General features: G+C 37.4%; 1 protein-coding gene across 2 annotated transcripts in view; it reads left to right on the top strand.

Moving 5' to 3' along the window:
* Positions 1-6,652: 6,652 nt before the first annotated feature.
* LRCH2 (leucine rich repeats and calponin homology domain containing 2) overlaps positions 6,653-16,286 on the top strand; it is a 111,962-nt gene continuing 102,328 nt past the window's right edge. For both annotated transcript variants that reach the window (XM_069463502.1, XM_069463503.1), the window contains exon 1: positions 6,653-7,050. In XM_069463502.1, the coding sequence (XP_069319603.1) occupies positions 6,708-7,050 (343 nt within the window). In that variant the 5' untranslated portion in view covers positions 6,653-6,707. The remainder of the gene's footprint in view (positions 7,051-16,286) is intronic.

The following is a 16,286-nucleotide window of genomic DNA, read 5'->3' on the forward strand; positions in this document are numbered from 1 at the left end:
GCAGAGGAGTAGAAGTGGAAAGGCCTAAATTAGGAGGCTACTGTAGGAGTCCAGAGAAAATAGTGACTTGAATTAAGATTATGGCAGTGGAGATGATGTTAGTATTCAAACAGTGTGGTGGATTTATGTCTTTAGTTTTGCCAACCTATCAAAAGGCTATTGCTTACGACCAGTTGCAGAAGCCATTGGCAATTAAGAAAATTTTAAACTCCTCTGGAACTTTATGTATATGTCCTAGAATAAAAGATTTTAATCTAAGTGAATTGCAGGTTTTATTAAAGAATACTTAAGATGTACAAAATGGAAGAAATAGCTGAGTTCATCAAGGAAAACCCAGTCGTTTACTAATTAGTACCTTAGAATTATCTACTCCATTATTTAATGACTAGAGTTAGCTATTTCAATAAAGAGACTATTAAAACCACAAGAAAGGGGGAAAGTATGTTAGTCTTCTACATTAATTACACCTGTTAGAGCCTGGCAGTGTGAAACATGAGTTCATTACAATCAATATATTTTCTCCTACTTTGTGGAATCATACCATAATTATAGACAAAGTACTTAAGCAAAAATAAATAGCCTCTTGAGTGTTATCACTATTAATTTAAACCTATAATGTAAGTGAAAGTTGAAATTCCCAAATCCCTCACCAAAACAAAACACATCTAAAATATTCTACAATATTTCTTCATACACTCTGTTTAGGGGATAGAGCTTTGACCCTTTCCTCTGATAACCTACTAATAGCCTAACCAGGGTCATGATGTAGTTCATGGTCAAGAAGAAGCAAGTATTATTGACAAAGAGAAAGAAAAATTGGATTTCAGGATCATGTGTGACCCTGCTAGGTTTAGAGCATTAGGTTTATAGAGTTCCTCTTTAAAAGAAATTTATCTGTCAAAATAAAACAAAACAACTCTCATAATTTGGGCACACTGCCATCAGGTGATGCCTCAGTCACAATCCAACAGAGATTCATGTCATAGGTTAATATGAAGGAGATAAGGTGAAAAACATAAACTTGTAAACCAGACACATTTTACGTGAAATAAATGCTACACAGAATGGTGAAGATTTGAAGTAAATTTTAAAGTAAAAAAAATATATAGTTAGACTTTGGTAGATGCCCGACTGGATTTTTTATAATTTCATTCCAACCTTCATTTTATTTATTTTTATTTTTTATTTATTTATTTATTTTTTGAGACAGAGTCTCACTCTGTTGCCCAGGCTAGAGTGTCGTGGCATCAGCCTAGCTCACAGCAACCTCAAACTCCTGGGCTCAAGCAATCCTTCTGCCTCAGCCTCCAGAGTAGCTGGGACTACAGGCATGCCACCACACTTGACTAATTTTTTCTATATATTTTTAGATGTCCAGCTAGTTTCTTTCTATTTTTAGTAGAGATGGGGTCTTGCTCTTGCTCAGGCTGGTCTCGAACTCCTGACCTCAAGCGATCCTCCCGCCTCGGCCTCCCAGAGTGCTAGGATTACCACCACGCCCAGCTTCCAACCTTCATTTTATACACAGATTTTGCTGCAAATGTTTCTATCTCATTGTGCTTAAGGAAATACAGACTCCAAACCCTTTTGGGACTTACATTTTCTTCTAGAGTTTTAACGTAGCTTGATATCACAATTCCTTTAATATGCTTTACCGAGATACCATTAACTTCTCTTTTTCCTTCTCACAGGCATAGCCTGCTTAAAGGTAGCATTATAGTTGTCTACGTTTTACTTTCAGGAATTTGTATTTTGCTTGAAAAGACCCTATTTCATTGTTCTCTGGCCCATATTGCAAGAAGAGCTATATAAGACAAGCTTGCCCAAGAGAATATATGGCTTTATCTTAGTCTGTTTTGTGTTACTATAACTGAATACCTGAGACTGGGTAATTTATAAAGAAAAGAGGTTTATTTTACTCATGGTTTTACAGACGGGGAAGTATGAGAAGCATGGCACTGGCATCTGCTCAGCTTCTGGTGAGGGCCACGTGCTAGATCAAAACATGGCAGAGAAGGTCAAAAGGGAAGTGGACACATGGGAAGAAGAGGACCAAACAGGAGAATGAACCTTGCTTTCTAACAACCTGCTCTCTGGGGAACTGATCCAGTCTCAGTAGAGCAACTCAGCCACCATGAGGTGAATAGCACCAAGCAATTCATGAGGAATTGGCCCCCATGACCCAAACACTTCCCTCTAGGCCACACCTCCCAACACTGCCACACTGAGGATCAAATTTCAACATGAGTTTTGGTGGGCACAAACCATATCCAAACCAGGTGTTTCCTCCATGTTTATACACCGCTGCAGGTGTGTTTCCATGTTTATATATATAAACAGGAGACTTTAAGGAACACTAAAAATCTTTCTCAACCTTATGTTTTGTAATTGGACATAATGGGTTTAAAATAATTTTATGTGACATATTATTTACTTTCTTTTGACCAAGTTAAACTAGCAAAATTCAGCCATCTGCATTTTTTATATGCTACTCTAATAAGAAAACTCTTCAGAATTTATAACAAATGTATTGCTTACCCAAAGCCAGACATTTAAGATATATTTTTAAGGAGGATTTGGAACAGATATTTAAACAGATATCATGATATCAGGTTAGCATGCTAGGATCATGTTAAAATCTAGGAACATGCTATGAACAGGTCAATATCTGGGATTGCATTAGAGGCAGTAATCAGGAATTGGAGTTGAGTTACCTGTTTACAATGAAAACACAAAAGTTAGAGGAGGCAGAAACTTGGGGTGAATTAACAGGAACGTAACCTCAACAGCAACATTGAAGAAAGTGCCCATTAGTGCTAATAGCAGAGTAGTACAGAATTTAAGAACCACCATGCTGACACCTCATGGTCCACTCAGACAGGTGTTCTATTGGCAAAGTGAACCTAGAACCAATGATGATAATTAGTAAAATATGCTAGGTACTTTATATAATTATCTCATGTAATCTTCACTATAATCCTATGAAATAGCTAATAATGTTATGATCTCTGGTTTATAGATGAGGAATCTGAGACTTTGAGAGGTTAAGTGATTTGTCTAACATCTCACATTTTTTAAGCGTCAGAGCAGGGATTCTAACCAAGATAGCCCACAATCGTGCTTGTTGACATCAACATTGAAGATTAGGTATATAATAGCTTCTTCTAAGTGATAGTGATCATTCATACATTTGTCCAAATCCCTTTTGAATTAATAAATATTAACTTTGGGATTAATGAGTTTGTTAGGATTTGTTAAAGCACGGCAAAGGATTATCTGCAAGGACAGAACCAAGGACAGATAGGCGAAGGAGGATCAGGGATGTCGTATATGGTATGCTAAAAATTATGCTGAAATAAGTTAAGGTATAGTCCTCTGAAGGCCTCGTGCAGGAACAGGGATTTTGGAAAAGACTGAAGGTCAAGTTACTAGATGGAGGAGGGTCAGATGAGTTTCCTCCTCCCCCATTTTTCTAGTCACTTTATATGCATTTCTCAGGGCTTTCTCTAATTCAAGACTGAGATTGGAGGGAGCAGAACTACACATCTCATTCCAGCTGCAACTCACTTCAATAGTTTAGTATGTGGTAAATTAAAGTGTTTTTTTCAGGTTTCTGATACATGTCTTGATGATACCCAACATTTCATTTTCCCCCAGCCCCCAAATTTAGCATTTATTAATAATGTAGGTAATGTTTTCAGGAAATAGACTATGGAGATTCTCATGGCTCTTTCCTGGATCCTGATCAGGGTTTTTTTTTTTTTTAAATTCATGTTATACTTTGAGCTATTTAATCCCCAAGTTCATTGCCTTGTTCTAGATCCTGAGTTAAAACATATCTTATGTTTGGTTTATTTACAGATTGGTAAGAATGTCCTGTGCTCTAGCCTAATGACTTTGAACTTTTAACAGAAGAATTTGTAGCTTTGGCCATTTGACTGTGCCTTTCCTCCTCTATATTATTTACAAGCATTTCAAATAGCAGTGACTATAAACTGGCCTGGAACTTCAGAAGTCTCCTCTGCAGTTCTCTTGAACAGAAATTATATTTGCAGTCTGCCAGTGCTTTAACAGAGGCATGTTTTGTTCAGAACTCCCCTACTTTCTTCTTGTTTTCCTTTTATAATCTTTGATATATGTCATCCAGTTCTGGTGATTTATCAACATACATTTGTAAATTTGGCTTGGATAAATCTGAGTATTGGCTATAATTTAACCAATTACCAAGTGTCATTTCAGGGATAGCTTTGAAATACTAATCACCATAAAATATCTGCTAGTATAGACTGACACAAAAAACCTATGCAATATCTCAGATATCTCTTTACCACAATTATCAAGGAATTTAATGATTTTTAAAATGGCTTCCTACATTTTATATATTCTTTATTATTTTATTTTACTTTTCGAGGGGGCAGAGGTATAGTAAAGCGGCTAACATTTATTGACTACCTAATGCTATAATATTACTGTCATGGAGAACAGTTCCTGACACAGAGTAATTGCTCACTAAATGCTTATTAAATAAATGAATGAATGAATGCCAGGTATTGTGCTTGTCACTTTATATATGTGACCTTATTTACTCTTGCAACACTGCTACGTGAGGTATGTTCTATTTTCCCTCATCTATAAAATGGAAGAATAATAGTACCTATTTTACAGGATTGTTATAAGGATTGAATGACTTAATATACCTTAAACAATTAGGACAGTTCCTGGCAAATAGTAAGCACTATTTAAGTATTATTATTATCGTTATTTTCTAGTGTTACCTACAAAGGCACTGAAGTACAGAAATTTTAAGTCATTTTTCCAAGTATTACACGGGGAGTTAAAGGAGTAGAACACATTTCTAAACTTCATGCTCTCTCTTCTAAATCTTTTACCTCCTTTTGGCCTTGGTGTTCCTGTCAAAGAGCTCTACAAAACGTTATGTTTGTTTGATTTTCATGTATACCTAGCTTACTTTGTAGGTATCCCATTTTTCTTACTTAGACTATCCCTCTTCAATTTGGTTGTACATGGCCTTTTTCACTTAATAGGTATCCTGATCCTCAGAACACATTTTTCCTGGAGTCCAATACATTCTTTTAAATAATTGTAAAACTTCTCATTGCCTAATTATTAAAATATCTAATCTTTTCCATAATGAATTGAGTTTTCCTTCTCATCCCTCTTAATTTTGGAAGTTCTCAATTAATACTTGATTTGAGATATAAGGAAAATGAGGTACAAGGTACAACATTCCTGACACCAGTGGGTTTTAATAATTTGCACTTGGTAGTTCACTGTACAGAGTCTGATTCTCAGTTCCATTCCTTCTGTCGTTCATGCATATGGTGAATGTAATTTCTCACAATATAGTTATTTTAATTAACCAGTATAGACACAAAGCAATTTAAACAAGTTGTAATTCTTCCCTGTATTCTTTTACAACGTAGAGCGTATGGCAGGCAAACTTTGGTGAAGTGGAGATTTCTTTAAAAAAAATGAGTCTGTCAACATATTGCTCAAATTGAAATAGACGTAAAAAAAGATGCACAGGATATTCAAATTAATGATATAATAACTGAATATGCCCAAGCATTCTGATAGTTTTCTTCAGTAACTTTACTGAATATTAGTGAAAAAGATTTGAATGACTCTGATTGGGAGTGGTGAGGGTAGTGGGTAGAGGGATGGCCGTGGCCTAAATGGTTGGGTGATAAACCAGACTGGGTAGGGTGAGGTCAGATTATGGAGGCCTCAAATGCCTGATAAAGAAGTTTGAACTTTCTTTTTTTTTCTCCTTTGCATTAAAAATGTCTTCAGGTTCTAAGAATGAACTTCTAAAATTCAAGATTGATTGGCTTCATATACTCAGCGTTAAATCTTCAGAATTCCATCTAAAACCAAAACCTGTATTTCAAAAATAATCTTTAAGGTTGTGTGATGATCAGAGTTTTTCATCAGGCAACACTGACAAGATGAGAAAAAACTAGAGATATTTTGGAGATCTTGGCACAACTTCAAAGAGCGATAGAACAGAATGCTGAGAACTCTTCCAAGTTTTGGAAAGCAGCAGTTTGGCTGAGCCCCACACACTCAAACGAGAGGCTTCCTTGAAAACGATTTAAAAGTCTTTTCCTATTTTGGTATTCTAAATGATGGCAAAATTCGTATATGCCTAAAACTCAATACTGCATCAGTTTTCCTTCCCAAATGACTCCCCAGCCAGCCTTTCTCTGTTAGCACTGATAAATGATTCCTGAGGTATTTGCAGTAAGCTTCTTAATAAGCTGCCCGATAGCCCATCTAATGCTGTTTATATCTATTCTGGAACGAATCCCTTTCATCCGTATCTCATATATTTGTTTTTGTTTTGCAGAACGAAAACGGTGAAGCAACTTAGAGATTTGGGGACATATGGCCAAAATGACCTATAGTTAGCCTGGCGTCGCTTTGCAAGATTTTGGTACCCAAAGCAGCGGAACCGGGATTTAGCATCCTTCCTCTGATCATACATTTCCTAAAGCAAGCGTTCTGCACTTTAGAACATCATCTCTTCCCTATCCAACACCTCCTCCCAGCCCGCCCCCCGGTTCAATCCCACCCTCTACCTCCGCCCCCCCCACGCCCCCAGCCTGCGCATGCGTCCTAAGAACCCCCTACACTCGCGGCTCAGGCTGCGAGTATTGTCGGGGGCTATTCTCTCTCCCAGGAACATGGCGGCGAGTCAGGGAGGTGGTGGTAACAGTGGGGGCGGCGGTTGTGGTGGAGGTGGAAGTAGCGGTGGCGGTGGCGCGGCCGGAGGGGGAGGTGGCGGAGCCGGAGGGGGAGGCGGCGGCGGGACCCTGGTGGTGCCCATCCCGGTACCTACTCTTTTCGGTCAGCCGTTCCCCAACGGGCCGCAGTGGAACCCGGGGAGCCTGCAGCCTCAGCACACCGTGAGGAGCCTGGACAGGGCCCTGGAGGAGGCGGGCAACTCTGGCATCCTGAACCTCAGTGGTAGAAAACTCCGAGACTTCCCGGGCAGCGTCTACGACCTCACGGACACCACCCAAGCAGGTGACAGGACGGGGGGAGGGGAAGCTGGGCTGAGAAGGAGGCGGTGGAGGGAGTGGGTGGCTGCGTGGCTGCGTTGTTGGACTCTGCTGGTCTGGGCGGGTGCGCGGGGGCGGCGACGCTAACAAAGTCGGAGCAGCCAGTTCTCCTGAACGTGAGGGGCCAAGCAGGGACTAGGGCAGAGGGGGGAATGCTGATTGAAGGATGTGTGCAAACTGGGTGGGATGTTAGGGGCGAAAGAGCATTATTGTTAAAGCGAGTTTCCCCAGTAAGGGTGGGAGGGAGGTATTGACACCTTCCTTAATGTATTTCTTTCAACTCTCCTGGATGTTCCCATCCTTCCCGGAAAAAAACAAAACCAAACCAGACAATACTGGTCTGGTTTAAGGAATCTACATATTCCTTAAAGGCATGCGTGCTTGCAAGATTGGCATACCCCTTTTCAGAGTACAGCAGCAGTATTGCCATGGTTTTTCCGTGTTCTTATTTTGTGTGGCTTAATCATCCTAGGATAGTCTTGGCTTCTTTCTTATCACGTATGCCTTTAAAGACTGAGATTTTTCATTTTCCTGGTGTTGAGAAGGTAGTGGCAGTTAAATTAGTATTTGCTGCAGTGGCAAATTAAATCATCAATCACTTATGTGTCTGGTTACTAGGGGAACGATAATCCTTGTTTTGAGTTATCTTAGAGTCTTAATTTTTATTGCAGAAAGAGCCAACAATTTTAAGGGCGCTTTTGAGAAAAAAAATTAACTCCATTCTTTATGGAGTTGTGGATTAATGGCTAATCATTTTGGATGAGAAATTGGCTATTGGTTCTTCATATACTTAATGGTAGTCTTTGTTGTGGGTGGCATTTTTTTGTTAGGAACACATTCTCTTATAAACCAATACTGAATTATTTTAGGTATGTTTTGGTTTAATGAAAGGTTTTTTTGCTTTTCATAATCTTTAAATTTGTTATTTATGTGTTTGTTTTCATGTGCTTTGCTGAAATAAATCTTGGACAAAATTATTTTAATAGATGTAGTGATTTTGAAACAATATAGTAAGTAAATTCACCCATAATGAGAAGTAGTAAGAGATCTCTTATTTTTAGAACAAGACAATTTCCGTGTATTCAGTTTCTAGATATTAAATCAGGGTATATGTGTGTGTTGGAGCAGGGTGGGGAGAGGAAGAAAACCTAAAATTGAAGCTGTCCACCCAGTGATTCTTTTAGGGATTATCCTAAGAACTATGAATTCGTAATTGATCACTGATTTTATATTTTGGAAAGCATGTTTGAGTATTTACTCCTTCACTCTGAACAGATTTCCTAAATAATATGTTCATATATTTATGACTATTGGCAAGATACTATTCTCCTTGGTGTGTTCTTCAAAGGCTTCAAGAAAAATGATTTCAGACTGCATCATTATAGGGATATATATTGTTCTTGTTTGTTGTTCTTTATAACCTATCAAGGATCCTTCTATCTGCAGAACAAAGTTTAAGCATCCTAGCTTGGCATTCAGGGCTTTCGCTGTCTGGCTCCAATGTATTATTGCAACCTTATCTCCCAGAACACTCCTACATAGAACCCTTTCTTTCAACTAGGTCAACTCTCTGTTCCTCAGATATATTTTGTGCCTTTCTGCCTCATCTTTATACAAGACCATCTGCATGCTTGGGATTTCCCTCTCTTCGCCACCTATTTAATTTTGTTCAAGGTCCAGCTCTTCCAAGAAGCTGTCTCCAACTCCCTTAGTCCATAGCAGTCTCCTATTTCTTTGAATTTCCATGACGCTTATTGTCTTTACCACTTACCTGGCTTTATTTTCTTCTTATGTTTCTGTCTTGCTATCCCTCAGAAATGGAGAGTCCCTTACAGGCTGGGAATAAGCCATATTCTTGTTCAGTCTTCTCATTATATATTCCTTTTATTATATTTGCTAGTATTCCTCATAAATATGAATGTCATCTTATGCATTATAACCTTTGGCTTTAAGCCTTCAGTTGGTTTTCTGAGGCAAGTTTCAACACAAACCAGAACCATATTTGTTCATGGTAAACATTCATTCATCATAAACTTCATTTTACTTTTTCTTCTCACTTGAATGCATGTTTCTTGTGGAAATATTTCAAAATCAGCTAAGAATAAAAAAGATCTGCTGCTGCTCTTTTTTCATTTAAATGAGATATCTGTGGGTGACTCATTTGTCATTTGTTTTTGACAAAATTTAGCCCTGAAGTTTTTAGGAGCAGTATTTTTGAATGTAAATTCAAATGTGTAAATGAAAGTAGGTACACCAGAAGTAAGGAAAAACAGAGCATGTTTAAGATTATACATACATACACATACATATACACATTGTGTATTCTGTATTTGATGAAAAGGCCTGCTTGGTGATATTGTTATACTTAAAATGACTCTCTGTGGGATAATGTTTCAGAACCAAACTGATTAGTTAGACAAGCATATATGGTTTATTGGATTGGAAAGAGGCTAGAGGAAGGAAAAATAGCTAAGAAGCTATTATGTTAATCTAGGTGAGAGGTGATGAGAATCTGGGTTGAAACAATATTGAATAAGAGGAAATTGATAAATTTCAAAAGAAGTGGGAGGGCTTTTTGCATTATTTTGCCATTCCACACATATACTTAAGAGGGAATAGACAAGTGGTTTGCCACTGTGGCCAAACATTAAAATTGCAAGGGAGTTTTTTTTTTTTTTTAACCTATCCCTGGGCCCCACCCCAGACGCATTAAACCAGAATCTCAGGGGCAAAGGGACTTTTAAAAATAAAATTTCCCAAGTGATTCTAATGTGCTGTCAGAGTTGAGAAACCTTAAAGTAGCTTGGTTTTTAGGAACTTAAGAAATATTTGTTGTTTGAGTGAATGAGAACATTGATAAAAGTTTAGTGATTAACCTTAAAGCCACTTGTCAAGAGGGTCAAAACCAAAACTAGGAACTAAGTGCTCAAGTTCTAGTTCAATGTTCTTTTCAGTAGAGTTGTGTGAAGCAGAGACTCATTTTTTCCATCATATTGTGTCTATTCATCACATCATATTGTGAATAGAAAACTTACTGGGAACCTTAGTTTCCGTGCATAATTTTACATTTCATACTGCTTGATAAATTTGCATAAATAGTGCCCCCAAAATATGTACCAGCAAAATCTTGTTTTCTCTGTTAACAGGCTTGCTATGACAGAAAATGGATGGTAGGCAGCTGTGGGCAAATTTTATCTTTGGTGTCTTTTTACCTCTCTGCATTTCTGGTGTCTGTTCTTCACCTGCCCCTCCCTCTGTTCCTATCAAACTTTCCTCCTTCTTTCTCTTTCCCTCTTCAGCCTCACTCCTCTAACTTACTGGAATCCAGCTCAAAGCCAAATGATTATTGTAGCCACTCTAGAAGATTAACATTTAAAATGGGGAATTTGCCAATTTACTTGAATCGTCAATTGTTGGTTTGTGCTCTTGACCTTTTTGAGTAGATGTGCCTTCCAGATACTTCTTGGTTAAAATTTTCACCCACATAAGGATGTAAAAACAGGGATCAGAAATTTGGTAATCCTTTTCAGTAAAGTAGCTAACTAGTGCTGTGTCAAGAAAAGAAGCCAAGCTCTGTAAAATAATTTTAAAGAGATTTATTCTGAGCCAAATTTGAGGACCATGACCCGCAGCCACGCCCAAGAAGCCTTGAGTAAGTGGACTTACTATGGTTGGGTTACAGTTTTATACATTTCAGGGAGACAGGGATTACAGGTAAAGTCATAAATCAATATGTGGAAGGTTTACATTAGTTTGGCCTGAAAAGGTGGGCCATCTTGAAGTGGAGCGGTGGAGGGGGGGGGGCGCTTACAGATTATAGGTGGGTTTTAACGATTCTTTGGTAATTGGTTAAAGACATGAAACTTTGTCTAAAGGTTTGGAATGTTTTAAGATATGGAGGTCTGTTTATCAGAGACGAGCAGGAAATACTAGAGTTGCATTTCCTGTAACAAATATTTGCAGGACAATATATTTGTTATGTAAATTAAGGACCTGCAGGTTTGTCTTGCTTACTCTTAGGCCTGTTAATGGGCTATAAAGGATACCTCCCGGGCATGATGAGGCTTCTTTGACCTCCCTCCTCCTGGCAGGCAGTTTAGTTTTAGCATAATCCCCTAGGCCAAGAGGGGGTCCATTCAGTCAGCCCGTTGGGGGAAGCCTTAAGATTTTATTTTAGTTCACAGCTGTAATCTCTTCTCTGAGATGGTCTATAGGTAATTTGGCAAGATGAAGGGAAATTGCCTAAAACTTTTTGGTCCCACCTGGATACTATGATAACTTGTTGATTTGAAAATGCATTTAATGGTTACTCAAACAAATCCTGAATCCTTTCATAGTTGACCCTGTCACCAGTGATACAAATACGTGGATGTGTTTCAGCCTACTTGCAGCTGCTTTCTCTGCTTCTTTATACCTGTTTATGTACATGAACAGTAAGTCTGTGAAACAGATTTAGGAATTCTTACATACATCAGATTGTGCTGTGTCCTGGATAATCACGTGTTTTCCTGTAAACCAGAAGTCAACTCTAGTATTTCCTGCATGTGCTGGTTCACCTCTTCAACTGTGGGGCATGGTGCATGCATCAGTTTGGAAAATGGAGCCAGATAAACTGTAGCATCTGATTTTGTTACATAGGTGAAGGTCCAGTCAGTGCATTTAGTGGAATGAGCTCATGATTGTGATTTTGTGGCCTTATTAAAATATCTGCCTTGCTTTATGTAACAAATGTCTTCCTGAAAAATTGAATATGAAGCACATTTTTGGCAGTTGACTCATATTTTAATTGCTGTAGATTGAATTTGTAGTGATTTATTTTATTCAGTGATAAATTTTATAGCATAAATAGCTGTCCTTTAATTTCTTTCTTTTGCAAGTTCACATTTTGAAATAGAATGGTGTCTTAAATTGGATTACATTCATCATTAAAATAATTCCATTTATACAACTCTTTATAAATTTCTAAGCACTTTCATATATATTATCCTATTCTATCCTAATCATAACCCTGTGAGTTTGGCAGGGTACATAGTAATTACTCCTTGTGGTTGAGAGAGGTTAAGTGATTTGCTCCAAGTTAAATGGCCAATCTATGGCAGAGTATGGATCAGAGCCTAGGTTTTCAAACTCTACCACTATCACAGTGTTATTTCCACTGTAACAATTCTCTCTTTATAACAAAGCTATTATTATACAAATGGGAAAAAACCAAAACTGTTATTAAAATAAACACTATGCCAATAAATAGACTATTTTATCTGAAAAATAAATGCTTAATAGGTTTTTGTTTGTGGTGTGGTGTGTTTTATGTGTATTTGCATAGCTTATGCCTCACTTTCTGATAGTTTTAGAATGGGTTCGTTAAACAAGAATTTATTGAACTCCAACTTTAGAAACATGATTATGGCTAATAGAAAAGAAAGAGACATGGTTCTTGTCCTTGAAGCGTTTATAAAATAGTTGAATGTATATAGTAATATGTATAACAATTAGAGAAGAATTACATTATAATATATACTAGTATTCAAAATAGTATACTTCAATAGACTGTACAAATGAGAGATATGGAACTGTATCATAAGGCTTAATTTATTGGGGGTTAATTTAGTTTGGGAAAGCTTCCAGAAAAGTTAGGTTAGATGCTTGCTGCATGACATGTATAAGAATAGAAGTGGTTGATTGGGATGTTTTAAAATTGGGGATAGTGGAGTACTTTCCTTAAGGTTTAAAAAGTAATATTTCAATTTAGATTATTTGTGATATAAACTCTGAAGCATTTATTTGGCTTCAAAAGCATAAGGGTAGACAAGATCTAGAACCTCAGTGACAACATAAAGAGGTGATGCTAGGGACACTTTTCACAAATAAAAGTAATTGAAGACTTACAAAATTGATTTGCTGGGAGGGGGTATTTATTTAAGTTCCAAGGCACACAGTGAACCTTTGCAAAAGAACATATTGTTTTCCCAGCCCTGCTCAGCAGCCCACTCTGAGAGATGCTTAAACTGTGTGATGCCCACCCACCGTTCTCGGAGGCTGGTTATCATCATGGCCTAGAAAGGGATATCTTTTAGTTTCCCCCTTTTCTCTACACTTTGGGTGTATTTGGGTACTTCTTGAAAAATTGTAATCCTCTTATAATTAGTTATCTGAAAAGTTTGAGAAAGGGTTGTCTGTTTCTCTTTTATAGAAAAAAATACCTTACACTACAGGGAACCATTTAATGTAATGAAAGAAAACTGTATATGTCAATTTAATAACAGTTTAAGGTTCTGTTTAGTCTCACTTTCAACTAGTGCACTCAATCTGCTAAAGGTTAAACTTTAACTTTTAATCTTTACATTTCTCCTCTTTCAAATGAGTTATAAATTCCACTTACAGGATACCAGTCAGTGGACTGTAATGGGTAAACAGTAGCTATTTTCTAATGTATTTTTTATATCAAATTTTTTAAAGAAAAGTTTTTCCAGGTAGGAAAGTAAGTTCTTTCCTTTTGGTGGACATTGTTGATTCTGTGTACTCTTTTACAATTTGTGACATAGATTGTTGTCACTGTATTTTAAATTATTTCCATCTCTTTCAGTAGAATATTAGAGATTCTAGATGACAAGAGACAGATATGAAATAACTGTGGCTTAAACTTTTATTTGAACTCTATGGAAACTTTCCAATTCTAGAACATTTGTGAATTTGAATTTTACTCAAAAATGGCTTCGTTAATGGTTATGTTCCTAAGAGAATCTAGTATGTGTAGCCTAAAGTTTTTCACTTCTTAAAAAAATAATTGCAGTACATAAGTCCTTTATACTTTGAGCTAATTGGCTGGGTATGTCTGTGTCAATGAGAAATAATTACGTTTAAAGATGTTTGTGATTTGGAAATAGTAGTAAATTGAACATAGATAACTGTGTCCTAACCTACCTTAATTAGTATGTAAGAATGGATTTTTCATATTGATTTTATGTAAAGGTTGTAAAGTTGCTGCTTTCAAGGTATTTATGATTTCATAATGGTATAAAATAAGAACCCACATTTTATATAGCCTAGATCCATGGTTCTTAGTGGTGGCTGGGGGAGGTTGCCTCCAGGGGATATTTGGCAGTGTCCGGAGACATATTTTTTTTTTAAGAGATGGAGTCTTGCTATGTTGCCAAGGTTAGAGTGAAGTGGCTATTCACAGTTGCGATCATAACAACGTACTGCAACCACAAACTCCTGGGCTTAAGCCATCCTTTGCCTCAGATTCCACAGTAGCTGGGACTACAGGCCCTCACCACCACACTCAGCTGGAGACATTTTTGATTGTCACAATTTGGAGGTTGCTGCTGACATCTAGTGGGTAGAGGCAAGGGATGCTGCCAAGCATGCTACACTGAAAAGGACTGCCCCACACAACAAAGACTTATCTGGTCCAAAATGTCAGTGGTGCCAAGGTTGAGAAACCCTGGATTAGAGTAAGATAAATGTTATAAATGAAAACAAAGTGCAGTGCAGGTTCAAAGAAGGAGAGATGACATTTGATTGGGTTGTTTGAACATCAGAGGGGGCTTTATAAAGAATGGAGGATTGGCCTTGAAGGAGGAGGCATCAGACTTTATATTAATAGTTATGCATAGTGGGAGGAAACTACATGAATACTGATATCCCAAAGTCTCCTCAAACTCAATATGTCAAATAATGAACTCTTGTTATTGACTCTAAGCCCCTTCATCACTCAGATCTGAAACTTGGGAGTTATTCTCACCTCTTCCCTTTCCTTCACCTTCTATATCTAGTCAGTCATAACTCTTTGAATAGATTTCAGATCTGTTTCCATCCTGTCTGTTCTTACTGCCATTGTTTTTCAGGTTCTCCTCTCCTCTTCACTTTTGACTGGACTTATCAGTAGTTCCCAGAATGATCTCTGTGCCTCAGGTTTGCTCCAACTCCAGCTAGTCTTCCATACCATAGCCAGACTACTCTTTCCAATATGCAAATTTGATTTTCACTTGTTGCTAAAACACCTTCAAGCCAGTAGCCAGTTCCCTATCAAAACATTGCAAAATCTTATTTCCTTATTCTTTGTTTTGAACATTAAATGAGAAGTTAAAAAAGGTAATATATACACTGTGCTTTAACTGTGGTAATTTTTATATTTTATTACTTAACATTAAGTTGCTAAGATTCATTGAAATTGTTGCATAAAACTGTAGTTCATTCTTTTTGATGGCTGCATTATCTTTCATTGTGTGAATATACCACATCTTTATTTAATTTGCTTTTTCATTGATGGCCATTTGCATTGTTTCCCCTTTTCTCCTCTTGTGAATAGTGCTTTTAAGCATTCTTATGCGTGTCTCTTACTGTACATGTGCAAGAATTTCTCTTGTGTATACTTTGGAATGGAATTGCTGGGTTATATGGTATGTCAATGTTCAAACTGGTTTACAGTTTACATTTCCATCAACATGTATAGGAGATCCTATGAATCCATGTGTCCTTCAATATATGGTATTATCAGATTTTAAAAGTTTGGCCAAATGAGTTTACAATGGTATTTCAATGAAGTGTTTCTTGATTTACATTTCCTTGATCACAATGATGTGACATTCTTCAAATGTCTATTGGTCATATGTGTTTCCTGTACTGTTGATAAGGAAAACCCCCATCTATTACTTAGCACAGCAGCCACCTGAGACCCCCCCACCCTTAACGGAAGACCCGCATCAGCATAATACTAGCCTAACACCTGGCACATTAGCATATTACTAACCTAACACCTGGTACATTAGCATATCACTAACCGAACATCTAGCACATCAGCATAACACTAAACCTATTATCTGGTGCAGCAACTAACCTAACCTATTACCTGGCCAGCATTAGTCACCTGAGACCCTCCACCCCTTGGATCACCCCAACTTAATAAAAGTGGGAAAAATTGGGTAGACGGAGCTCAGAATTTGGTGGTGAGACTCCTCTGAGCCCGCCGGCGAATAAACCTTGATTCTCCCACTCTCCGTGTGCCGCTGGGTTTGTCCTCGGGACCACTAGCTGTAACACTTGCTGTAACATTGTGAAATAACTTTTCATTTATTTTGCCCATTTTCTATTGGTTTGTCCTTTTCTTATAGAATTCTATGTGTTTAAGAAATACTCCTTATACTAATCATTTGTCAGTTTTGTGTATTGTGAGTATCTTCTAATTTATAACTTGACTTT

Source organism: Eulemur rufifrons, chromosome 30, assembly GCF_041146395.1.
Source record: "Eulemur rufifrons isolate Redbay chromosome 30, OSU_ERuf_1, whole genome shotgun sequence".
NCBI classification, from domain to species: Eukaryota; Metazoa; Chordata; class Mammalia; order Primates; family Lemuridae; genus Eulemur; species Eulemur rufifrons.